The sequence below is a fragment of the Eurytemora carolleeae genome, unplaced genomic scaffold (genome assembly GCF_000591075.1).
Source record: "Eurytemora carolleeae unplaced genomic scaffold, Eaff_2.0 scaffold74, whole genome shotgun sequence".
Classification (NCBI taxonomy): domain Eukaryota; kingdom Metazoa; phylum Arthropoda; class Copepoda; order Calanoida; family Temoridae; genus Eurytemora; species Eurytemora carolleeae.
The window spans coordinates 1-26071 of NW_019396090.1; the positions used below are offsets into that span (position 1 = coordinate 1).

Sequence of the window (26071 nt, forward strand, 5' to 3'; positions counted from 1 at the left end):
ATAACTTCTGGGGAAAAATGATTTTAATAAGAGTAAGGGAAAATTAATTTTTTGAGAAAATATACACCCCTGATTAACAAATTATGGTTTTGAAAGGAAGTTTTATTTTTTTAAACTTCTCTGTATTATCCAAGAATAAATAACAAATTAAAATTTTAAATTATCTGTTTTCAGAGATATATTAAAATGAGGTTAACAGCTCCCTGGAGAGCTAGATGTAGGTTTAAAACAAGTCAGATGTATCAACCAAAGGTAAAACCTCCTCACAGTGCGGCTTAACCCGCTCAAGGCATGAAGTTTATGCTCAGACTTGAAATTAATTTAATTTAATTTTTATAAGATAACCCGCATTGTAATAGTATCCAGTCAAGGGTTGAAGGGAGCTTTGATCAGGGGAGGAATATCTTAAATGTAGAGTTTAGGCATTGATCCTCAAATTAAAAGTGTCCACAGTGGATATCGAGATCAAATATTTGAAAATCAACATTTAACATTAACCCGAAATTTATTTGATTTATATTTCTTCCAACCAGTGCAGTGCTTAGGATCCGGACCCGTAGGCTCCTTAACTTTTTGGATATTGGGCGCGAAATATAGTAGTGTACAGTACTTTTCATGTGCTATGTACACTTTTCTTTAAATCAACTAAAACCTGCTAAAAAAAATGTTTATATCCGGATCAATTTTTTTCATGGCGAATCGATCCAGAATCCGGATTTGCACCAAAATTAAACGGATCCGTGGCATTGTAGTTTTAACGGTCTTTCGTAAATTTGAATTCAGCAACAATTTTGCCGGAGTAAGAAATATAAATTAAGGTAATTTGTGTTTTTCAGAAAAGGTACCAATCACTTGATTTGGCATTTTTTTTTATCTTTGGAACAATACGGTGATAAGCATACCATCGTTTAGTAATTTTCGTCTTCATTCTGTCTTATAATTTACAAATCTCGCTGAGGATATCGTTTTTCTCAATCAAGCTTTAGGACTAAGTCAGTCACAGCTTAAAACTTACAAAATTTTGTTGATTTTTCTTATAATTAAAAGAAAGATTGAAGGTAAAAATTGCTCAATTGTTTTGGTAACCAACGCTAGAAATCCCAAAGTGTTTAAAAACATTTACCAACGATATGCTGGAGACATTGTTTGAGTAAAAATAGTGATATAAATAGTTACTCAATTAATCTATAGACTCGCAGATATTCTCAAGATACCCCTGGGGTCTAGAGATTAATTCACCAAATAACCAAATAAAGTAAGGTTAAAGGGACTGTGGAGCAAAATACTCTCTTCTTGCAGAGTGACATGTCGTACACAACACTTTAAACTCAGACTTGATTCATGAAGTCGCTTTGCTTCTAGAGTTTGGAAGGAGGATGTATGTCCGTAAAATACTCTCTTCGTGCAGAGTGACATGTCGTACACAACACTTTATATTCAGACTTGATTCATGAAGTCGCTTTGCTTCTAGAGTTTGGAAGGAGGATGTATGTCCGTAAAATATGATTTTTTAATCAGTATGTTTTACATGTTTTATTTTTTTACAGGAACTGATACCGTTCACCGAACTGAAGAGCTCGAAGAAGATTGAAGAGCTGACATCACGGAGTTCCAGGCTTCTTATAGGGAAACTTCACAAACAATACTTAAAACAATATCTACGTATCTTTTGATAAGTAGGAAAAAGACTCTAATAATATTTAAAATGGCCAATTCAATGATTCACACTTGCATCATCTAAGCCTTTGCTGAATATTTAGAAGTCTTCAAGAATTTATATTTTTCGTATGGCTTTCAATTAAAATTCCTTGTTTAATTTTAAAGCATGAGATGAGGGGAAAGTTAAGGGGACACTAGTTCCAAAACGGGATCATGGTCCATTTCAAAACTCTGTGTTAGAAATAGGCACAAATTGAAAGATTGGTTTTTCTAATAATAAAACATTTCATTAACATTTTTAAAGTTTAAAGTTGATATTTCTTGTTTTACTGTAAAGTACTACACATTTTAAATAAATGTATGCTGTAGGGCTTGGATTGAAAGATGTATATTAAAAAGGGTTAAGATTCGGCCCATTTCTAACACTAAGTAATAGAAATCTCGATTTGGCACTAATGTCCGCTGAAATCAACATTGAATTAGGATGTAAAACATGAAGTTTTGAATCAGAATACGGAATAGTAAAACCAACTTCTCCAGGATATTTTGCTTTACTACCCCTAGCATTCAGGATAGTCAGTTAACTAGAGAACTTTTTAGTTGTCTTCCATCTTGAAAAATCTACATAAATTTACGTCTTTTGTTTGGAAGATTGATAGTTAATAAATGTATTTTTACAGATTCTATTGTGCTGTCAATTTTCACTAACTGACTTAACTTTAGATCACTTATCAAATTGAATAAAATAATAGGAAAGAAGACACTGCTTGCAGTTTTTAATTATTTTGCAATTATTTTCTTAAAAAATGATTCTAAGAAACTGATGATAACTCGTCACAAACTCTATTTTTCTGATAAATTTAATGGAAACCTTTTATATTTTAAACATTGACTAAATGACTGTTTTATCTGTTTTTTCCAAGTAAAAGTAAATATAGGTTAAGAATTATAAGTCCTCACTTCATTATTGATTTAGTATAGTCACCTCAGTCTAGACGTGTGGGTGTAAGACGTCCCTAAAACTCTGATTTTATTTGATTTGATTTGATCTAGCAGAATTTATATTTTTAAATAGATTGCAAAGAAATGAGGTTTACAAAAAAGTAGGTTTGTGGTGAGTGATCAGTCCCTTTTGGTGGTTCTAAAACCTTTCCAGAAAAAGTTAGCATTCCCTTTAAAAATGAGTTGACCAGCTGGTGTCTAATCTATATTGTAGATGATGAACTGGAACAGATAAACTGCCAGAAAATTCAGCTGCCACATGTCAGCCCAGCCAACATTTGGAATAAATCCGGGAGGAAGGTTGTAAATTGGAAACTGTACTCAAAGTTTTACTGGCACTTCATTTTTCTTCGTCCCAGAAATTATTTTTAACATAGATTTTCAAAAAGTGCGGACAAATTGTAAAAGTTTTCATTTTCTTTAAAAATTTACAGAAATTTACACCTTGCTGCTTAGATTAAAAAGCGTCGGAACTGAACTGGTCAAGTTTAAAGATAGACAAGATAAAGAAATGGTTTTATGGTAAGTTCTAAGGTTTAATGATAACATCATATTTGGTAATATTGTCAAAATATCCCATCTTTCCTTAATACTTTGCTTATCCAGGCCAATGTCTATCTAAAGCCATTTTTTGTAGAAGCGATCAAAAAACCTTAACCTAAACAATATTATTAAAGTCTGATTACAATATTTATCTATATTCTATATACTTTTTCCTTTAAGATGTTTAAACGTTGGGGACATCCAGGCTAGGCTTCTCCTGTTTGTTGCTTGTTTTATCTTCAAAGATTGCTGTAGCTGAATCCTCGATTATCCTTGTTGATCCTTGTTCATTCCTTGATGATCCTTGCAGTCCTTGACGATCATTGTAGTCTTTGAAGATCCTTGCAGTCCTTGACGATCCTTGCAGTCCTTGACGGTCCTTTTTCTAATCAATAAAACATTTGTTTAGTCCTACTCATGAGGAATGTATAACAAGCCTAGTAGGAGGATACAACCTTTCAATAAGAGATCTTCCTCTAAGGTAAATTGAAGGTCTGTTTACAATTCTTATGTTTAGTTACAGTGGTCTGCATTTTTATCGTCATACAACAAAGACGATTTTTCTACTTAAGTTTTGATTTTTAACAAGTTTAAAAATGTTCAAAATACAAGTTTAAAGTTAACTTAAAAATAATCTTTTTATTGATAGCGTCTCTTTGTTTCCATTTTTATGTGTATCCAAGCTGTTTGAAATCTTGCTTGAAATCATAATTAAAAATAAAAGCCGTCTTCATTGTTTTGATTCATACGGCGACGACTGTAGCTTCTAGCAAAGTATGTATATTCAAGGAAGAGGGGAACTTAGTAATGTTTTAATAATACTAACTAAGAAGATTACATATAATAGTACGAATAAAGATAACAATTCAGTCAGTTTGCATAAGAGCTACATAATAAACAGATACAATTATTATTATGAGGAACTGGATCACTTTCTGTTTTTTGTCGATTTTCCTACTGAATTTATGCAAGGGAGGAAGCTATCTTTTCTACCTTCCGTTTAGCTCTAAAAGTAACAAGTTAGCTTTAATGCCAATGGTGAAGGAGTTGGCTAAACGCGGACACAGTGTCACATTGGTGTCTCCTAATCGAGAGAAAAAAACAATACCTGGTGTTAACGAAATTATTAACGACTTCCCAGACGAACTTTTTAACTCAGTTTCTGAGGCTGTAATTCAGGAGAATTCATCTGGAAGTTTAAGCCTGCCTTTCTTTGAGGTGTTAGAAGCTACTATTGAAGCTAACAGGGCTGCCTTATCCCATGAGGACTTTCAAAAGTTGCTTTTAGATGAAAAGGTTAAAGTTGATGTGGTTGTAACAGTACCAGTTTTTGGAAATGAAGCTGGTTTCTTTGTGTCAAACAAGAAGAATGCATCTTTGGTTATCTTCAGTCCAGTACCCTACATATTCCCAAATATGGCAAGTGCTGTTGGAAACCCTGTTAATCCATCCTACATGCCTCTTGCAGTGTTTCCTTACAAGCAGTCAATGAACTTAAAGGAGAGGTTTATAAACACAATGGCAACAACTATATTAACATTGGGTAGAACATACTACATCTTACCAAAGGTAGAAAAGATGATTGGTCAAGTTTTTCCAAATGAAGGTCCAGTTAACCTAGATGAGCTAGCCCTCTCAGCTAGTTTAATGATAAATTTAGGAAGTCCGTTCATGGGGGATGGGCTGAGACCAATGCTGCCTAACACAATTCAGGCAGGGTTAATGAGTTGTGGGCCAGGAAACCCTCTACAAGGAGAACTAAAAACGTGGGTTGAAGGGGCAGAACATGGAGTTATTTACATGTCCTTTGGGTCCATAATCAAAGCATCAATAATGTCAGATGCAAAGCGGAAGTTATTTATCTCTGTGCTGAGCCAACTCAAGCAACGGATAATCTGGAAGTGGGATAAAGAAATGCCGGATGCTCCTGAAAATGTTCTTATTTCCTCCTGGCTGCCTCAGAAAGATATCCTAGCACATCCCAATGTAAAGCTTTTTATAACACACGGGGGAGCAGGAAGCATTCAGGAAACTATTTGTTTTAAAACTCCTGTAATTGGTATTCCAATCCAAGGAGATCAGGTTGCTAACTTGGCTGAAGCTATCACTAAAAACCTTGGAATTGTCATCAACTGGGGGGATGTGACGGAACAAAACCTGCTTGAATCAATTACAATGGTTCTAGATGATTCTAGCTACCAGGAATCTGTGACCAAACTCCAAAACCTGATATTGGATCTTCCAATAGGCCCGTTAGATGCTGCAGTATGGGGACTGGAATATCTTCTGCGCCATCCACATAATCTTGAGATGAGAAGCCCAACTCATGATCTGTATTGGTTCCAGTATCTTTTACTTGATGTGATCAGCATTGTATTATTAGTAATTACCATAGTAATCTTCCTTGGCAAGGGACTATTTAGATTATTGTGTGGAGCATCAAATAAGCGGAAAAAGGAATAGATGTACAGCTGTAACAATGGCATTTTGTGAACCTCTAATATTTATAGGATTTTGTTGAATCAATTTTATTTTATAATGCTATGATTTTTTTTTATAATATTACATGTTTAAATTTACGACAGAGTGACTTTTTAAGTACATCATATGATATCAAATAATAATTGCTGATAAGTTTATTTTATCTCTAACTTTCTGTAATTTATAAATTAAATCTTATCGATTTTAAACTATTTGATATTTCAAACTATGAATTTCATTATTTCAAAGAGCTTTAGTTTGAAATATTATAGGTTTGCACAAGAAAGTTACAAAGGTAAAGGGACAAGAGAATAAGAGTTTGCGACGAGTGTCCAGTTACGTTAAATCAAGCAAGTGGGCTCTGTACCTACTTTAGAAATGTATTAACACATTCTATTTCGATCAAAGACGCATTGTTGATCGAATTCGACATTTTATTTAAAAATAATATTACACTGTATTTGAGGTTATATCAAACTGGTTCCAAGTTCCGAGCAGAAATGAAACCAAGATTCGGACTAATACGATCCAATGAATTTATTATGAAAGACTTGTATACATTTGATAAAGGTTGCGAGGCAGCACTTCAAACTTATCAAGAGGTAATTGTAACTAAATATATTACAGTGGGACCCATAAAACTGTGGAACAGGAAGACGACTTTTAGACTCTAATATTGATTTAAAATAGTTGAATAAACATGAATCAAAGAAATCATGGCGTGTACTTACACCCATTTCACTAAATAAGTAAATTTTCAATCTGTTGGTTAAACTATGTGCTTTCTAACATCAAATACTCAGTACTTGTCTTTGATGTCGTCTTTCTTTTCCAAAGTTTTATTGGTCCGAATAAAAATAACAAAAACTGTAATTGCATTCGATTTAAATGTTCATATTTAATTTTCTATGTCAGAAATGCAAGAAAATCTTAATATCAGGAGATTTCAATCATTTAGGTGTCTGACGCTTATAACAAGATTTTTACAAGAATTGGAGTTCCCTATCAGAGAGTGGAAGGAGATAATGGAAATATTGGTGGAACATCCTCTCATGAATTCCATTATCCTGCTGGAATAGGTAAGGAAGGAGATAATGGAAATATTGGTGTTTATTGTTGGAACATAATAATGAATAATAAAAGATTTTCAAAATTTAGGTCAGGATGAGTTGCTTTGGTGTTCTGCTTGTAAATGGGGAAAGAATATTGAACTTAACAACGACAAACAAGGTAAATAATAAAAATGCGTACTGCAGTTAAAATGTTTCTGTGTAGTGTGTACTGCAGATGTTTATTAGCAATATTTTTGGTAGATCATTTCTATCTTGCGAATAAGTACTAATTAACTCCTTCGTACTTATCTAAGTCTTTGAGCACGTTACTGAGGAAAGCCGTTAAAATTTTCCCAAAAATGTAGATGGTTTTTTGGTTTTCAAAATAATCTTTACAATAGAGCCTTTAACAAATTTTTTACGGAATCACAACTTTATCTAAGAAATGATAAAAGAGATAATGTTTTTTTTTATTTTGATAATTCTTAACCTGGCTTTACGAGAGAGTAATCATTGCGGACACTCTCATAGATTCAAACTGCTTAAAAAATTGTAAAAATTGCTTTTCGGGAGCCTAGGCTTGGCTTTTGATTCAACCTCCTTTTTATCCTTTTTAAAACTGTGCAGTGTGTGCATGGTTTAAAAAAGTACTGTTAACTTGCGTGTAAAACAAAACACTTTGAATAAACGCAACATTCAAGGTATAATTGCAATATTTGCACGAAGGGGCACTTGAAATTACGCTTACAGTCCCTTTAAGTTCTAATTAAATACAAATCTAAGGTTCTGATGAGTGCCCAGGCTGTGGGGAGAAACTGAAGATAAGTAAAGGAATAGAAGTTGGGCATACCTTTCTTCTAGGGCAAAAGTATTCAAAGGTAGTATATAATTCATATAATACAGTCGTCGTCGTATATATCAATACAATGAAGACGATTTCAATTTTTGAATTTTATCAAGCTTTTAAACAGCTTGGATACACATAAACAACTAGGTTATAGAGTATAAAGTGATAATGTACGCAAATAATTTACTAATTGTATAGGCCACCAAGCATTCGATCTATAATAAGTATTTTTAGATTTTCGGAGCCCAGTTTACCGGAGCTGGAGGAGGAGGAGGAGGTAAAGCGGAGACCTTAGAGATGGGATGCTACGGCATAGGAGTCTCCAGGATCCTGGCAGCTGCTGTAGAGGTTAGAAACTCGAGACTAATAAAACTGTGTAATATAAAGACGACATTTAAGAAATCTTACCTGTATCTTATCATAATTATCTTAATTATTAACTTATATGGTAGAAGGGGGTCTATGTACACTGTATAGTGCACTGCATTAGGCTGGTTAAATTAAATCTTAAGTTCAACAGTCGTCTTCCTATTCCACAGTTTTTAAGATCCACTGTAGAGGTTACAGTGGCGTAGAAAATTTCTTGAGGCGCGAAGTAGATCATTTAAAAACATTTTTGATAAACTTCAGTTCGCAATATCACTGATCTAAGTCAAATGTAGCTTATAATACTAAATATAGTTGTTTAAATGGAACCTTGCATGTAAATTTATTTTTCTTGATAACTTGTACACTGGGGAAGTGTGTTTTAAGTGCACTGTGCAAAAACTTATAATTTTATCTGATATAGGCATCAATCATGAGAAGAAATACGATGCGTTTTATTGGGGTGGGGGAATATGTATGTAAATGATTGTTTGAATGTTTTTTTTGTTCATAAGCCTTTTTCAATAAAGCTTTTAAAACTACATTGTCCTTTAGGTTCTCTCCACAGAAACAGAGATTCGATGGCCGTCTTCTCTCTCCCCCTTCTCTGTATGCATTCTCACACAAAAGACAGGAACTAAAGCCTACACTGGAGTCGATGTTGACAATCTGTATGAGAAGATAAACAATATTTTCCCCAATGACGTCATATTGGACGACAGGGAGAAACTCTCAGTTGGGAAGAAGCAGTATGAAGCTGACAGGACAGGATATCCTATCCTCGTCCTCTTAGGGCGGAAGAACATGAATCCGGATCCGTTGATAGAAATCCATATTCCGTCGGAGAATATATCTCTGGAGTTACGGCCACAAGATGGGCTGGATTATTTGAAATCAATTAGTGCAAAGTATTTAATTTAATCTTCATGTATGCAAAATAAAGTTCAGCCTCTTGCAAACGCTTTGTACACACTGACAAAATCCAGTTTGTTTCCTTTTCCACTGAATTGATCGCGAAGTCAAGTTTAGCTAAAGAATTAGTATAATGTGATTTGTGTGTTCATCAGCACATTATGGTGTGTTGTCGAATGGTAATTATCTCGCGTTTCGCTGATTTGAATCTAATAAATATTAAAGATACGGTAAGAGAAATTATTAGTGACTCTCCTAGGAAAGATGGCAATGCCCGATTCACTACATGGTATGAATTAGATAAGTACGTTTTGTTCATAATTACTGTTCATTTTCTATTTGTTGTTTCACTGTAAAAGTGATTTGCGCATTTCTTGCTTAAAAGAAACAATGGAGAATATATCAGAGTTAAATATTTTTGAGTCGGAAAGAAAAAGCTGGCTTCCACATTTTTTATCAGATTCAGGTTTTAAAGCTACCGTCAAAATTCGGGCATTGTTGTCTTTTTATGTAGGGTCACTTAAAATTACGGTTTAGAGTCCCTTTATTAATCAATACTTAGTTTGAAGCAAGTCAGTTTGATCGTATGAACAAATATTCTTATATACAGAGCACGGGAGTTTCAATTATTTAATAATAGGGGATTAACCTTTCCCTTAAAACCCTAAAGAAGTTGTTATTAATATACTATATATCTTCACCGATCACATCTAATGGAGAAAATGATTATTAAAATCTTTTTAAAAATGTTTTTGTAATTCTTAATGAAAATTGCTATAGTTTAACTCATCGTTTCGGATCCGTATCATTTGGTCGGATCCGGATCCGGATCCGTATCAGGAAACGTTGATATGGATCCGGGTAGCGCCAAAAATTAACCAAAACCATGGAATAAATAAATCAAAATGGTTCGTAAATGTATTATTTACATGACGAAAATTTTTCAAAATTATCTTTAATAATTTAATGTTTACATTTATATAATAGTAATGACGACATTTTTAACTTTAGGATTACTATAGTTTATAAATTATAACCTTGCATAACATTTAATAGGGAAAATCCGATTCACAGAATCAAAAGTTACCTCGGATCCGGATCCGTATCAGAGTCAGGATCCGGATCCATCATCACGGATGCGGATCCGCGGATCCGGATCCGAAACACTGGTTTAACTTATTTTTATTAGATTTTTGAATTGGCGTACTGCAGGACAAATCATTTTTGATTCTTATTTTTCCACCTGGAATACTCGAGAAATAACGAAGAATTTTAATACTTTTCTTTATGGTTTTCCATTTCTACTTTCTACTTAAAAACAGTTCTTCTACATGAACAAGTAAATAAATAGAATGTACGATGTATGCCAGTACCTAAAAGAAACTGTAAATGCATGATTTGCAATTTCCCGGCGTATGACGTCACACCTGTTAGACCCAGGAGGAAACCTGTCATGTCATTGTATCGTTGAGTACATTGTGTACACTTTACTTAAAGTTACTCTAAACCCTCGCATTTTTACGTTTAATTTAATTTTTTTAATTTTAAGTTTTGAATATCTGTTGAAAGTTTTTCAGAACAATTATTGAAAATGGTTAAATAATATTTAGCGTACGTATTAGCGTAGTTATGGGAGTTATGCTGAAATCTTGGGAGATTTGAACGTGTGTGATAGATAGATAGTTAGATGGATCTACCTGTCTGCAGACTACAGTTCAGTTACACATACTCAACTAGTACAGAATATGCCTCCTACAGAGAAAGTGAAAAAGAAAAGAGAGGAGGGGGAAGGAGGGGTTCAGGAGAAGGGGAAGGAGGAGGAGGAATCATTATGGTGGGGGGCTTTTATACTCTCCATACTTCTAACCCTTGCTACTCGACTTTATAAGGTAAATCAGAGAATTAAATTTCGTTCATTTTTTTAAAACAGATTTTAATTCGGTGCTCGTTTAGATTATGCAAGAAATTTTTCAAGAAATCCCATAGCTTTTCATATAAAAACAGTGTACTGCAGTTTCTGGGATGAATGTAAACAAACCCAAGCTTTCTATTCTTTCTGGAGCCCAAAACTTAAGACAGGGTATCATGAAACCCGGGTTCATGAATGGGGTCAGACGATATTGTAGATATTAAATTTTTTTGTGTAAGAAATGTTATTGTCATGGTTAGTTTTTTTAGTCCCTTTTTTTTGTTATTTATGAATGCAAATATACACATACCCCAAGAAGGAAACTCGGAAACGATTCAAATTTGAAGTTATCGTAGTTTCACATAATTTATTAAGGAAGTTTTTTTTGCAAACATATATTCGCTTTCTTTTAAATAAAATACTAACATATATTATCTTTCTTTCATATATATATATATATACATATATACAAACACATATAGGCTTTTCATGTATAAATATAAATATATATTGTTTTCCTTCAAATATAAATATAAACCTATATTGTTTTTCCTTCAAATATAAATACAAACCTATATTTTTTGTCCTTCAAATATAAATACAAACATATATTGTTTTCCTTCAAATATAAATATAAACCTATATTGTTTTCCTTCAAATATAAATACAAACATATATTGTTTTTCCTTCAAATATAAATATAAACATATATTATTTTTCTTCAAATATAGATAGAAACCTATATTGTTTTCCTTTAAATATAAATAGAAACCTATATTGTTTTCCTTCAAATATAAATACAAACATATATTGTTTTCCTTCAAATATAAATACAAACCTATATTGTTTTTCCTTCAAATATAAATACAAACCTATATTGTTTTTCCTTCAAATATAAATACAAACATATATTGTTTTCCTTCAAATATAAATACAACATATATTGTTTTTCCTTTAAATATAAATACAAACATATATTGTTTTTCCTTCAAATATAAATACAAACATATATTGTTTTTCCTTCAAATATAAATACAAACATATATTGTTTTCCTCCAAATATAAATACAAACATATATTGTTTTCCTTCAAATATAAAAACAAATATATATTTTTTCTCCTTCATATATCAATACAAACACATTGGTTTTCCATTATATAAAAACAGAAAAATTTTTAGCTTTTCTTTCATGTATAAAGGATAAAAATTATTTTTTAAATCATCCAAAACTAAATATTTTATAACTTTTTGAAGTATACCTTAACAATTCTAAATTTTATTAATCGTATAAAATAACATGACAAGATTTGATAATTTTGAAAGATCTAACAAAATTATTTATGTACAGGTTGACAATCCCAACTGGATTTGTTGGGACGAAACACATTTTGGGAAAATGGGATCCTGGTACATAAACCGTACCTTCTTCTTCGACGTACACCCGCCGCTTGGGAAGATGATGATCGCCGGTATGGGGTATATCACAGGATACAACGGTACCCATCCCTTCGAAAAGCCGGGCCAAAGCTACGAGGATCATTCGATTCTTGGTATGCGCGCAGGATGCACGCTGCTAGGATGTGCCATCGTACCTTTTTCATACCTCACAGGTATTTCAAGATTAATATTTCTGATATATATTAAAAAAAATAATGTGGATATTTAAAGTAGTTCCATCGTAAAAGTTTCCCGCATTTCCAACCTTCTTCCTTTCCGATCACCACCCCACACTAGAAGTGTAACTGGGTTATTTAATGGGGAGGGGGGGGGGGTAGATTTTTTTGTGGTGTAATTCGTGATATTCCAAACATAAGAGTGAAATATTAGAATTTGAAGAGTAAAAATCATCTTTTTAATCTTTATGAATTCGAGCAAACTTATTGTTGGCAGCTGTGCCCCCGCCTCTCCCCCCCTTACCTAGTTGCGCCTATGCCCACTACTACAAATAGATTATGTTTTAGTTTGGGATTTAACCGGCTCAGTATCCGCTAGCGTTCTTGCGTCCTCCTTTATCATTTTCGATATAGGGATGGCAACCCTTAACCGATACATTTTACTAGGTGAGTCTTAATTTTTTGATTTTACAAAAAGAATTGAGTTATTGTCACAAACTCGGATTTTTAAATGCCTATGTCTTTTCAACCCAATGTCGAAGACCTTTGATAAATCTAACTTTAAATTCAGTCAATTAAATAGTCATTAGTTTGAAATATCATAAGTTTACACTATTAAGTTGCTAAGATTTAGGGATTAGAACATTTGAGTTTGTGGCAGGAGCTTAATACTTTCGGTTTATAAAAGATGAAAAATATTTATTTTTAGATCCAATCCTGCTTTTCTTTATCTCTGGATCGGTGTGCGCTATGATGAGATTTAGGTCTTTAGTCAACCAACCTTTCTCTAATTCATGGTGGTTTTGGTTAGCTGCAACTGGAAGCATGTTAGCAGGTTAGTCAATCAACCTTTCTTTAATTCATGGTGGTTTTGGTTAGCTGCAACTGGAAGCATGTTAGCAGGTTAATCATTAGTCAATCAACCTTTCTCTAATTCATAGTGGTTCTGGTTAGCTGCAACTGGAAGCATGTTAGCAGGTTAGTCAATCAACCTTTCTCTGGTTAGCTGCAACTGGAAGCATGTTAGCAGGTTAGTCAATCAACCTTTCTCTAATTTATGTTGGTTCTGGTCATATCTCATGAACTCCTGGTCCGATTTTCCTCAAAATTAATTGGGGAACTTGGAAGACCCGCGGAAATGTTCTTAGCGTGATTCAAAAGTTCTAATTTTTATAGTTTTACTTTTATGGGCAAAGCTGGGTTCCCAAACTAGTATTTAATAGCATTACTTAGTGATTCTAGTTATTAGGATAAGTATTGATAGAAAATTAACTACTCAATGTGTGCATAGTTAAAAATGGTGGAGGGGTTATCTATATATTATATACCCTTCTGATGAACGATAGAACATTGTTTAAAAAAGATTATTTTAGGAGCGATCTCAGTTAAATTCGTTGGCTTATTTGTTGTTCTCTTCGTTGGGATCTTCACTATAGGTAACTCTATTTTTCTTCATTACAATGCAATAAATTGATCAATTAACCTAAAATATACTTAATCAAGTACCCTCAATTCAATATCAAGTACATTATCTTTAATATTTATATATCTAACGAAACATGTTCAAAAATCTAAACATAAAGACAAACCTCAGATCACCGGGAGGGAGATTCTCTTTGTCAGCAATTAATTATGTCAAGGAGGTTTTGGACACCTCCCTAGCTTCATGATATTTAGGATCTATGTATAATTAAAAATAAAGAATAGAAATATATATTTAAACCACTTGACACTCCGTTTTTTCTTTTGGACGTAGTGTTGTGACATATTATCTTAGTTATTTATTTATCACTTGGCTTTTAGGGCGCTTCGCGCCCATCTTCTACTCAAATTGAGAACATGTTCTTTTTGCTTACATTTGAAAACTAAGAAGAAGAAAATGTTGTGGATTTTTAAAAAGAAATTCGCGGATTTTCAAGAATTTTATTTTTTTTACAAAATTAAAAACCTTTAAAACACATTTTTTTAAATTTTTATCATTCATTGACCTTCCCTGTGGTCACGTGATGTCCCACAAAAAATTTGGGCCCGATCGGTTCAGCCGTTTTGACGTTTATTGGATACAAACAAACAAACACCCAGACAGACAAACAGATAGACAAGCCAAATTTACATATAAATTTGGAATATCCACTTATCATCTGTTTTGGAGATGAAAACCACGCTTGTGTCAGAAATAAATGGTCTAAAACCAAGCTTAAGTCTTGTTATTTTATGGGTTTATGGGAGAAGGATTTGATCGGTGATAATTCTATGTCAATTTGATTCTTCTTTCAAGAAAACCATAACAGATTAAGATACGGCATTTCTTCTAGTACGCTATAAATTGCGTTTTTACAGAGATGTTACTGCTTTCTAATTATCATGAGACTTAATGATTTTTTACGCATAGCCTTTTAATTGCAAAATTATGAATTAGAAATGCATATATTTGTTGTCTAAAATAATACTACATTCAAATCAGGAAGCTATGTTCGTTCTTATGTTAGATTGATCTAGTTTTACATAAACACATTGACGGTCTAAAATTTAAACTATTAAAGGGACTGTAAGTGTAATTTCAAGTTACCTTTTATTTCAAGAGGGACATTCCCTATTCACGACCGTACCCTTTACCTGTTTAAGCATTCAAGTCAATGATGACAGACTTCTTCTTATTTTTGAAGAGAAACCCTTTTTATTGTTCTTTTATATTTAAGGAATATTAATATTTACTTTATAGATTTGGCAGAATATAAATATTCACGTTCAAGTTTTTAAAATCCGCGTTAAACTTAAAATAATCTGGATTTTCCAGGAATAAATGTGACGTCATCCTTGTTGAGTTCATACAGTAATCTAGCGTACACTCCAATATTGCGGTTTTTACACAGAATTCAAGAGATACATACACTTAGTTCACTGTCCTCGATGATCAGTCAAATGATTCCCTTGTATATCGGTAATGTTCCTCTTTAAATGAAAGGTCACTTGAATTTACTCTCACAGTCCCTTTTAGTATTATTGTATTTGCAGTAGGGATTATCGATTTATGAAATCCTATTTCAAAATTTAAAGTCGGAGAAATGGTGAGTAACATGAAAGTTTTCGAAATATTTAGTTTTGTGGCCTATGGTTGGCTCAGTTCCAATATTGATGATGCCTTATTTTCAGGTCAATTGTGGGATATTCTGGGAGACCTGAGTAAACCTCTCTCCTACACCGTCAAGCACTTCCTGTCCCGGGCAGTTTGTCTGATCCTACTCCCCGCCCTGCTATACATCACATTCTTCTACATACACCTTAGGGACGAATAGTTGTTTTGTAAAAACTATATTCACTAAATAGAGTGAAATGATAAGAAAATGTCTTAATAAAACTACGAATAAAACTATGAAAACTAAAATCATAGTGGAGCTTAAAACTTTTTATTTCAGTATAAAATTTACAAAATAAATGTAATATAAATGCTAAACATTTTAGTATCAAGTGGAATAAAAGTTGTTTTATTATGTTTTTAATTAGAAATATTGCTAAAGGCTTTTAATTTCTTACTGACTGAAAATTTACCCTGAATCTGGTCGTTTTTTTATCTTAGATAATGATTTCACTTCAAACCAAGATGTCCACGCTCTCACACAAAAATAGAGTTGTATTTTGCCAGTTACACCTTTTAAACACACAAACAAACAAGCCCGTTAAATTTTAAAAATGAATATATCTAGGGCTACAAACAAGTATGAACGAGCTTGTGAGGTAAAACCAAAGACCAAGGCATCGCGACTCTTTAAAGTCGTGGCTGTCTAAAAACTTGATGATTAAGTTTGAGAGTTATCTATATTCTATATCTCAGTGATTTAAAATGTCAAATCAGTTCTTTTTTAATTTTCATCCAGTAACTATAAGTATATGCTACTGCAGTGTATTGAGTAAGACTGGTACGGGAGATGGTTTCTATAGTTCCTTGTACCAGACAACATTAGAGGGCAACAGACTACAGAACGCTACCGTTCCTGCACAGGTATACAGTACAACTGAAAGGGACTGTTAGTGGCATTTCAATTTAACTTCACTTTCAGAGTGTTACTAATGATTCACTACGGTACCCTATAACCTCAATCTAAGCTACCAAGATATATTTATATTAGCTTAGGTTTAAAGAATACTGTTTTCAACATTTGTACCAAATTTGAAATAAAAATCCTCAGTTGTAAATGTCAATATTTCAACCAACACCACCTTGTGACAAAAATATGAAACCGATATTACATACAGGTTGCCTACGGCGCTCAAATAACTCTGAAGAACCACAGAACAGGAGGAGCTTATCTACATTCTCATTTTCATCTCTATCCAGGTATGAAACTGAGATTATAACCAGTACCCACCATTGACCTTGAAAAATTGAGTATTTGTAACATATAAATGCTTGCTGGGTTTAGAATTAAATGTTTTTGTTCAAATTTTTTACTTTCCTTTTTGGCGTTTCAAAATAGTGTGTCTTAATTTTGATTTATCTGTTGAAATTTGTTCTGTTCGTCATTTGATTTTAACTATCCATCACTGAGTTAAATAAGAGACATCGTTAAGTTTAAGACAATTTATTTATTGGCAGTGTATGTTAAACAATTTTTAGAGCTAATTAACATTTTTATAAAGTGCTTAAATTCTGAACTGATATGCACATTTTCCTAAAGAACAATATTTCCACTATCGTTTTGAACTCAGGACCTCTCCATTTGTAGACCAGCATTTCCGATTCAAAACGGTACCTCTATCTGAGTAACATGAAGGAAGATATCGTCGTTTTCTCCCTTGAAAATTGTTAAATTCTGAAAATTTATTTCTTTTTTTGTCTCTGCAGCATAAACACGCAAGATTTACAGAGAACCCCCATTAGAAAATGATACGTTTAGGGAGTAGTATCTCATTCCTTAATTATTAATTAAATGTGTAACTGTAAAGGGTGCTGTTGTGAATCGGGACGCTACTTTTTAAACGTAGGGTTACTTGAAAATACAAGTCCCCATTTAACCCCCATTTTGTAATGCCTCATTTTAAAAAAATAATTTTAAATTTTAGATGGTTTTGGTAGTAAACAGCAGCAGGTTACAACCTACGCTCACAAGGACGAGAACAACGTGTTCGTGATCAAGAAGTGGAACGAGGACGCCCCCAATATCACGGATCCTCAACTAGAGATAGAGTTCGTCAAGAATGGGGATTTAGTTCGTCTTGAACACTTAGTCACAAGGTAAGGGAAAAAAGATGAAAACCTTTCATCTTTTTTGATACTTTTGATCCATTGGTCCCCTCCCAAAAGGCTTGATTTTTCAATAAAATATCTACTTAAGATTAACAAAAAACTCATTTTCTGATTTAATATTTTAAATTTTTTCTTCCAAATTTTTAGGAGAAATGTTCATTCTCATAACCAGCCTGCACCGGTTTCTAAACGTCACTTCCAGGTGAAAATATACTTTAAATAGATTACATGTTGGTTACATGTTGATTAGATGTTGGTTAGATGATAGGTTAGATGATAGGTTAGATGATAGGTTAGAAGGAATAAAGAATTTTTCCTTTTCAAGTCAGGGTTCATAAAGTATATTGTGTATATGGTAGGGTTCATAAAGTACATCGTGTAAGATAAAATAAGATAAGATAAAGTTTATTGCTAAAATAAATGTATCTGTATACAGATAGAGTTTACAATCACAAAATTGATGATTATATGGTAGGGTTCATAAAGTACATTGTGTATATGGCAGGGTTCATAAAGTACATTGTATAGGTGACAGGATACGGTGAAAATGGAACTGGAGATGCCAACGATGTTTGGAGATTAGAGATTCCGGGAGCTGAGGATGGAGAGATTGTTAGAACTGTTGTATCAAAGTAGGTTTATTTATTTAACTTCTTTCTTGTTGTTTACTTCACCTCCATCTTCTATTTACATTCATTATAGATATATATACTTTGCCTTTCTGTCACCATGGACTAAACCAGGGCTAGATGCGTTCGGTTTCTTTAATTTGTATTCAATTGCGTTTTAATTTCTTTTAAACGCTTCTGAAACCCCAAGACAAAACGATTTAAAAGCTCAGATTCGGGTTTTAATTCCCTTAGAACCAGATTTAAGGCTTCGTCTTTAACCCAACTTTTGAATCAGCTGACGACAGTCAATTCCAAACATGAAAATCCACCAAATACAATATTTGGTGGATTCCTTCTGGTGAGAATCCGTCCAGGAGTGTGAAAGCGTCCGGGCTAATGTTTTTCGGCCTGAAACTACACTTTATCAAAATAGTTTACAGATTCCTTTAAAAATTATGATATATTGCGAATCAACCTAATAGACTCAACTCTGGAAAATTAGTCACAACATATTCCAAACATCGAATCTTATACTAGTTTAAATGACAGCTTAGTTGAAGTCTTATTTCCCTCAGTTCAGATCAACACAAATACATAGTTTTTAATGTTATGGACTTCAATTTTTACAAAAAGGTTTATTAAGTGGGCGTGTATAATGTATATTGTATATGCTTATTTTTCTAAAAAATGTTACTTAAAACATGGCCCTCGTTAGTTTCACGGGCTTCAGGCATTTTTTAAAAACAAATAAGAAAAATACTAGCCAACGTTCACCTCTAAATTCCACTATGATGAAATATTTTTTGTTTAGGATAAAATTCCATCATTATTTCGTGAAGTGTGTGTTAACTACTACAACAAAAACTCTGCCAAAATGGGGCTTTGAACAGGTAGGTTTATTTAGAACAATCCTAAACTTTGTTTTTGTTTATATTTGGAAGAATTTATCCTCAAATTTAGAAGTGTTCACATTGGATTTTGAGATCTAACGTTCAAGATTAAACAATACTACTCTCAAAAGTTACAACTTTTGGTATCATTTGAAATCTCTTGTGTGTTAAATTAGTAATTATAAACTTTTTTGGTCAGATGTAATGGCATTTCTGAAATATTTCTAATAATCTGTTTATTGCTTTTTCTTCTCAAATTTTAAAATCTAGAAATCTAATCTTATCACCACTTTTCGGTTAAATGCTCCAATTAAACATGTAATTATTAAATTATGTGTAGGGTGAGATAGCTTGTAATCCAACCCAACGCGATCCAAACTCTTTATGGAACGTTGAAGACAATACGTTTCCTTTGCTTCCTAACGTATCCCTGGCTGACATGGCCCCAGGTAAGATCCAACTTTCAAGCGTTTTAGAAAAAAGGTCATATTGTTTTATAGACTTTCTTGTTTTATCCAAATCTGAAATTTTGTTTTAAAGAAATGCTATTACATGCTTATGATTGTAAAGCCTTTTTATTGATACGAGTCGAATTTCTCTATCATTTATATTTTTTTAGGATTTATTTCTAAATTCATTGAGTCCCACCGAGTAATGATCCAGGGTAACTCAGGATTAAAACCCAAGGAAGGAGAATGGACCTCTAAACCCTGGGAATGGCCGGTCAACATGAAAGGTCAATGGTTTAGTGCCGGAGAAGAATTGCGGATTTATCTGCTCGGGAACCCTATTATATGGTGGGGGAACTTAGTGTTCCTAGCAGTATTCATCGCTGTCTATGTGTTCCATTCGTTTAAAGGACAGCGGGGAGACAAGATGGCGACCGAAAATACTTTGGACGCGGCATCCGGCGCAAGTAGTGAGAGGGCGCTAGTAGCGTGTGGTTGGTTGTTTCTGGGTTGGTGTATGCACTATATACCGTTCTACACAATGGGTCGAGTTCTCTACTATCATCATTACTTCCCTGCTCTTCTATTCTCTAGTATGCTTAGTGGGGTCATTGTGGACTATATCATACGTAAGTTTTTTAAATTTATTTTTTAGCCTTTAGCAAATCTAAGAAATCAGTGACTTATTCTCACAACAGAAAGTTTCTAACCTTCATCTGAAAACTGGCATAGCTACATATTCGAAGAGCGACCAAAATGGAACTTTTTGCGTATTTTAGTATACTGATTCCGAAGTACATCATGCAAAGCACATTTGTGTTTACATTTGTCGTACGTACCTTCCTTGATCTTAATCCTTGTTTACACTTATTAATCTTGTTTTACTTAATATTTAAGGTGAGGTATGTCGACTAGTTCCTGATACAGTTCGTTCTTCTGTTCTTCATTCAGCCCTGGGAGCTGTAATAGCAGTTGCTGCTTACAGTTACTATATATTCTCTCCTTTAGGTATATTGACATTTATTCATTCTTTCTTTCATTCTTTCATTCATTCTTTCTTTAGTCATTCCTTAATTCACCCTTTCATCTTTTCTTCAGTCATTCCTCAATTCATTTATTCATCCTTTCACCTATTCATCCTTATAAAGGGCCCCCACAAATCATATTAGTTATTAGTTTTCTCCTTTTAGTATATTCATTCATTCATTCATTCATTCATATTTATCCTTTTTCAAAATATTTTTCACTTTAGAGAAAAGTAAGCTCAGTAATTCATCAATAGTTTACTTTCAAAACGTTCATTCACAAGTTTATCAGTTATATAGTTTTAGTAATGAATTTAATGGTTTAACAGTTAGATATCTAATTAATTTATTCTTCAGTTACAAACAGTGCTTAGGATCCGGATCCGTTGGATCCGCAACATTTTGTCCTCCTGGATCCGGATCCAAAGGCAAAATATTCACCTAACCACAAATCTAATTTATTAAATAAAAAGTTATAAATCTCTGAATGGGTCACTAATTTTAGCAAAAATGAGCCAAAATAGAAGAAAAAAGGTTGTAAAAAATCTCATGTCAAAAAATCAGTAAATCTTAAAGAAATCTTCAGGATCTGGGTCCGCTTTCGGGATCCGGATCAAAATGAAATGGAACCAAAGCACTGCCGTTAAGAAAGTTTATTAAACAATATGATTTATAATTTTGTGTTTAGTTTACGGAATGGAGGGAGACGGAGGATATGGTCGTGAAACTAATTCAAGTCTTCATAAACTGCATTGGATAGACTCATGGGAGTTCTAGATACTCAGACTCATAGGAGTTCTTTATATTCAGGCTCATAGGAGTTCTAGATATTTAGGCTCATGGGAGTTCTAGATATTCAGGCTCATAGGAGTTCTAGATATTCAAACTCATGGGAGTTCTAGATATTCAAACTCATAGGTGTTATAGATATTGAGGCTCATATGAGTACTAGATATTCAGGTTCATATGAGTTCTAGATATTCAGGTTCATATGAGTTCTAGATATTCTGACTCATGGGATATTAAGACTCAGAAGTTTTAGATATTCAGAAAGGTTTTCTACCAGTAAGAATCTCAAATTGTATATTTGTAACTTGACCAAATTCTAACATTGTATAGTTTTATTCTACAGTCGGATTTAATGAAAAGTGAGTTGAACTAGATGCGGCTACTAGAACTACTTCTTCGGTGCATTCCTGTGCACACTAGGAATTATAGTTTCCAATTTAGGATCTATTTGAACCCGTAAAAGCCTTCTCGGAAACTTTAATGACGCTGTTAAGATTAATAAACCATATAAAAGAAATTAGGAAATTAAGGCTTTTTATCTTTTTACTATATTTTGAAATAAATCCAGCCCCTAGATGCTACACAGAGCTAGGTGAGACATGCTGTAAAAAGTTTCTATGGAATTGACCCGCAAACTTTTTAATTTTGTCACACCTAGCTCTGTGTAGTATTTAGTTGGAAGAACTGCTCATAATTCAGTAAATTAAGGTTCTGCTCTTCATTTCATAACGTTTTAAAGGGTTTATCATTCTCAAGAGCTTTAGAAAAAGTTCTATAATGCCTTGGCGGATCCAAATTGACCCTGGCCTGGTTGAAGTTGGAACCCCTTGAAGGAATTGATCATTCCAGTATTTGTTCTGCCGCGGTTATATGTATTATTTTTCATATTGTTTATTTATTATTGTTATTATTGTTATTTACCAATTCATATTTTTATAATTAATTAATTTTTTGATAATATATTTTAGATATTAGGTAAGAGGTCGATCGGAGCCATCAAAATCAGATTTAAACGCCAATTTCTTTTAGTATAGAATCTTTTTGTTCTAAAATTAATGCTATTTTATAATGAATCTCGAAGCTGCTATTTGATTAATAATTATTACATATTTCGGAAGATATTTCTTTAATAAATAGTTGATTAGACTTTTTATTATTTATATATTTTGCCTTTGATTAAATTCCATCACGAGGTTGGATAGAGATAGGCGACATTTCAAATAAGATTTTATGTAATTATTTATTTATAAAATAAATCAAAAACTTACAAAATTAAGTGTTTCAGGAGAAAATATTTAAAAACCTCCAAAAACAGAGGTTATTGGAAGACTTCCTCCAATTCTAGAAAAAAAATTTAAAAATAAACCCAAAAGGAAATCTATGTTTACACAATATTTAATATAAATGACGGTGGACTGTTATTAGTTTTTGGCGATATACTTACAACTGTTAGAAATAAAAATTATAGTTTTATTAGTAATGTCGAAAAAATAAAATAGGCTTTATGTGTTTTGAAAAAGATATAGGTTCTACTCAAAATGGGGATTTTTAAGCATCTTTTTTATCAGCGCCAATTTTTGACATCTCTAATGTTTGATTATATCTTGTACTCATTTTTTTTTTCATCACTTTCTAAAACGTTATGTTTGTCAATCGATTTAACAGTTTTGACCTTTTAAAGTAACTTTTTAATAATTGTCAAAAAGGCTGTAAACGATCAAACGAAAGAATTATTTTAATTGAAAATTTTCGGCCACTGCTAATCTAGAAAGTGGCTTTCGGAAGTATTGAACATTGTTAATGACACTCGTCAAATTTGGGTTCAAAGTTTTAAAATTCGAATTGTTAAAATTTAAACCAAGTGTTTGAATTGTTATCAAATAAGTACAAAGCCAGGACAAATCAGGAACGGAGAAGACTTTTTTTTTAATTAATTACTTTCCATAATATATTGAATTAATTTTATGTAGAAAAAATTCAATTTATTCAAGACTAATTTTTTATTGTAAATTTTTTTCGTGATGATAAGTGATGACCTTCTCTAGTGGAACATTGTATCATTCTCGACTAATTAGTAAAAATTCTGAACAATTTATAATAGATGCTACGATTTATGCTCCGTAGGCCGGACACCCTAATATGTCAACCAACATATTCTGAACAATTTATATTAGATGCTACGATTTATGCTCCATAGGCCGGACACCCTACACCCTGTTAACAAACATATTCTGATAGGAATATATATCAGGATTTTATTCTTTTAGAATTTTTATAAATTTCCACTTTATATACAGTCTAGCCCAGAACTTGGGAGCCATCGAAAGAATTTATAAAAAGTCGTTTTTTACACCTACTGATAGTTTTTTAAATTAAATTATTATTATATGGAGCTCTTTGAAACTGGTTCCACATATTTCATTGCTAAATATTCATTTTTAAAATTACTGTGATTAAATAGTAAAAAAACACTGAACATTGTCAAGACGACATTTTATGAATTTTTTCGATGGCTCCGAAGTACTGGGGTAAACTTAAAAGTTTGAAAATCTCAAATCAGGGTGTTAATTTTTAATATCTACTAACAATTAACAAAAGATAAACATTGGTTAAATATTAAACTCCTCAGGATAAAACTTTATTAAAAATAAAACGATAGTATAGTATGATTAGAAACGGGACAAGGAGAAAAACATTGAAAATTGATCTTTCTGCTTCATTCATATTTTTATTCAACTACAAAGCATGAGATATTACAAATAAGCAATCACAATTTACTATGCAGTTTAGACCCGCCTAACCAGGGTTGGTTGTTTTAAGTGGTTAGCCCGAAGTTAATTAACGATAAATAATTGGTTACGCACATCAAGTTTTATTTTTGGATAGGTAAGGAGTTGATTGGAAGGAAGGAGATTGTCAGGTGATCTGTGGCAGGGTGAGATCAGAGGGATTTTTTAAGGTCAATTTCAATTACATTCCACAATTTAGGAAACATTGCAGACGGAAAGCTTTCTAAATTTTCGTTGAAAACCCGTTCTAATTTATATGATTTTGTTCTATTGAGATCAGCTAGAGACTTAGCCATATTTCGGAAGGAAGAGAGAAGGTTATCATTAAAGTATTCATGCATAAATGTCAGAACACTAAGTTTGCATGTATCATCAAGATTAAGAACTTTCAGTTTTGAAAATAATGGATTTGAATGTGCCTTGAAAGTACTATTATTTACCGGTCTGATTGCCTTTTTTTTGCAAAGATCTGATTTTTTGCAGTTTAGAGTTTTTAACCCCTCTCTAAGTGACAATTCCATATTCAATATGAGGCCTTTCAAGAGAGTTATAAACAAGTAGACGAATGTTTAATTGTAAGATATTCTTAATTTGAGACAAAGCAAAGATTGAGCTAACAATTTTATTCGAGATATGTTCAATTTGAAAATCCCAGTTGTAAGTTGATACTTGATTAGACAACGCTTTTGGAGGGTACCTTTGGGAATAGGACATGCAACTCGATACACGGTAGTTCACTTTAAATTAAGCTATACTGAGGCCGAATTTAATGAATTTGAGCTGCGTCTCAAATCCACAAATAACGGTTTCAATTGAGCGCCGGCTCAAATCTTGAAACATTGAATACAATTTTAAGTGGAACCAACCATATTTGAGCCGCTTCTCAAATTAAAGCCGCGGCTCAAATTCTTTCAATTCGGACTCAGGTCGATTAAATTCCTTGTTCTTTTAAACGGCGTGGTTGGTTGTGGAAAGATTGTAAAAGATGGATCTCAATCAAACAGTTTTAATATAGATTAAGGGAGTGAAATTTTTCTGGAAAAACTTTACAGAAGTATAAGTTTTCTAGTAGGAATGTTAAGAAATGTTTATCAAATACATTTTTCACAAAACTATCAAAAATGGCTGACTCAATAATATCAATATAATCCTATAGATATAAAGAGAATGCGAGTGTGTTATTTATCAGTCGAAGGGTTGGGGTTCCTCAAGCAAGGAAACCTTCTTTTGGAATAAAATCCATTTAGAAACAAAACTAATTTTAAATGACTTAACAAATATATTGAACTTAAAGAAGGGATTAAAATTAAACCTTTGAAAGCCCAAATCAATACAAAAGTTGAATACAGAAGTCAGCAATCAGCACTTTTGTGTTCTGAATCTTGGGATTGAGTATTGATCTGAATCTTATGCAAACCTAATTAATTTAATTCCTCTTCGGTATCCTGTAGTTTTAATACCCAGCAGGGATATCTAAAACGAATGGATCAAGCATTGGTCCTCAAATTTAAAGGTTACCCCAATGGATATCGAGCTCAAGCGTTCAAGATATATTTATTCAGAGGTCGAAGCTTCTGTGTGCAGCAGTATCGTTAATCTTAAACTCTTAATTTCAAGGTTGTAAATCTGTAGATCTAGATAAGATGGAGATCAACTGTATATCGGTAGATGAATTAAACTAATCTGTAGATCTATATAAGATAGAGATCATTGGATATCAGTTGATAAATTAAACTAATCTGTAGATCTAGATAAGATGGAGATCAACTGTATATCGGTAGATAAATTGAAATAATCTGTAGATCTAGATAAGATGGAGATCAACTGTATATCGGTAAATGAATTAAACTAATCTGTAGATCTAGATAAAATGGAGATCAACTGTATA

General features: G+C 32.7%; 3 protein-coding genes across 3 annotated transcripts; all 3 read left to right on the forward strand.

Moving 5' to 3' along the window:
- The first annotated feature begins 151 nt into the window (after positions 1 to 151).
- LOC111718388 (probable proline--tRNA ligase, mitochondrial) lies at positions 152 to 8931 on the forward strand. The gene is made up of 13 exons (XM_023493963.1): positions 152 to 252; positions 1548 to 1626; positions 2170 to 2230; positions 2383 to 2411; positions 2876 to 2957; positions 3118 to 3183; positions 3614 to 3685; positions 6152 to 6287; positions 6644 to 6764; positions 6844 to 6915; positions 7521 to 7615; positions 7819 to 7932; positions 8506 to 8931. Exons 1-13 carry the CDS (start codon positions 187 to 189, stop codon positions 8869 to 8871), a joined length of 1359 nt encoding a protein of 452 aa, XP_023349731.1. The 5' UTR covers positions 152 to 186; the 3' UTR covers positions 8872 to 8931.
- On the forward strand, positions 3711 to 5894 carry LOC111718387 (2-hydroxyacylsphingosine 1-beta-galactosyltransferase). Its single transcript, XM_023493961.1, has one exon. The coding sequence runs from the start codon at positions 4120 to 4122 to the stop codon at positions 5665 to 5667; it is 1548 nt and encodes a 515-aa protein (XP_023349729.1). The 5' UTR covers positions 3711 to 4119; the 3' UTR covers positions 5668 to 5894.
- A 1613-nt stretch (positions 8932 to 10544) lies between the features above and the next one.
- Positions 10545 to 22538, forward strand: LOC111718386 (protein O-mannosyl-transferase 2). The gene is made up of 16 exons (XM_023493960.1): positions 10545 to 10751; positions 12121 to 12382; positions 12734 to 12832; positions 13095 to 13220; positions 13759 to 13821; positions 15539 to 15671; positions 16286 to 16385; positions 16640 to 16721; positions 17447 to 17618; positions 17778 to 17832; positions 18159 to 18262; positions 19053 to 19131; positions 19472 to 19580; positions 19751 to 20209; positions 20478 to 20588; positions 21294 to 22538. The coding sequence occupies exons 1-16, from the start codon at positions 10608 to 10610 to the stop codon at positions 21380 to 21382; spliced, it is 2187 nt and encodes a 728-aa protein (XP_023349728.1). The 5' UTR covers positions 10545 to 10607; the 3' UTR covers positions 21383 to 22538.
- The last annotated feature ends 3533 nt before the right edge of the window (positions 22539 to 26071 follow it).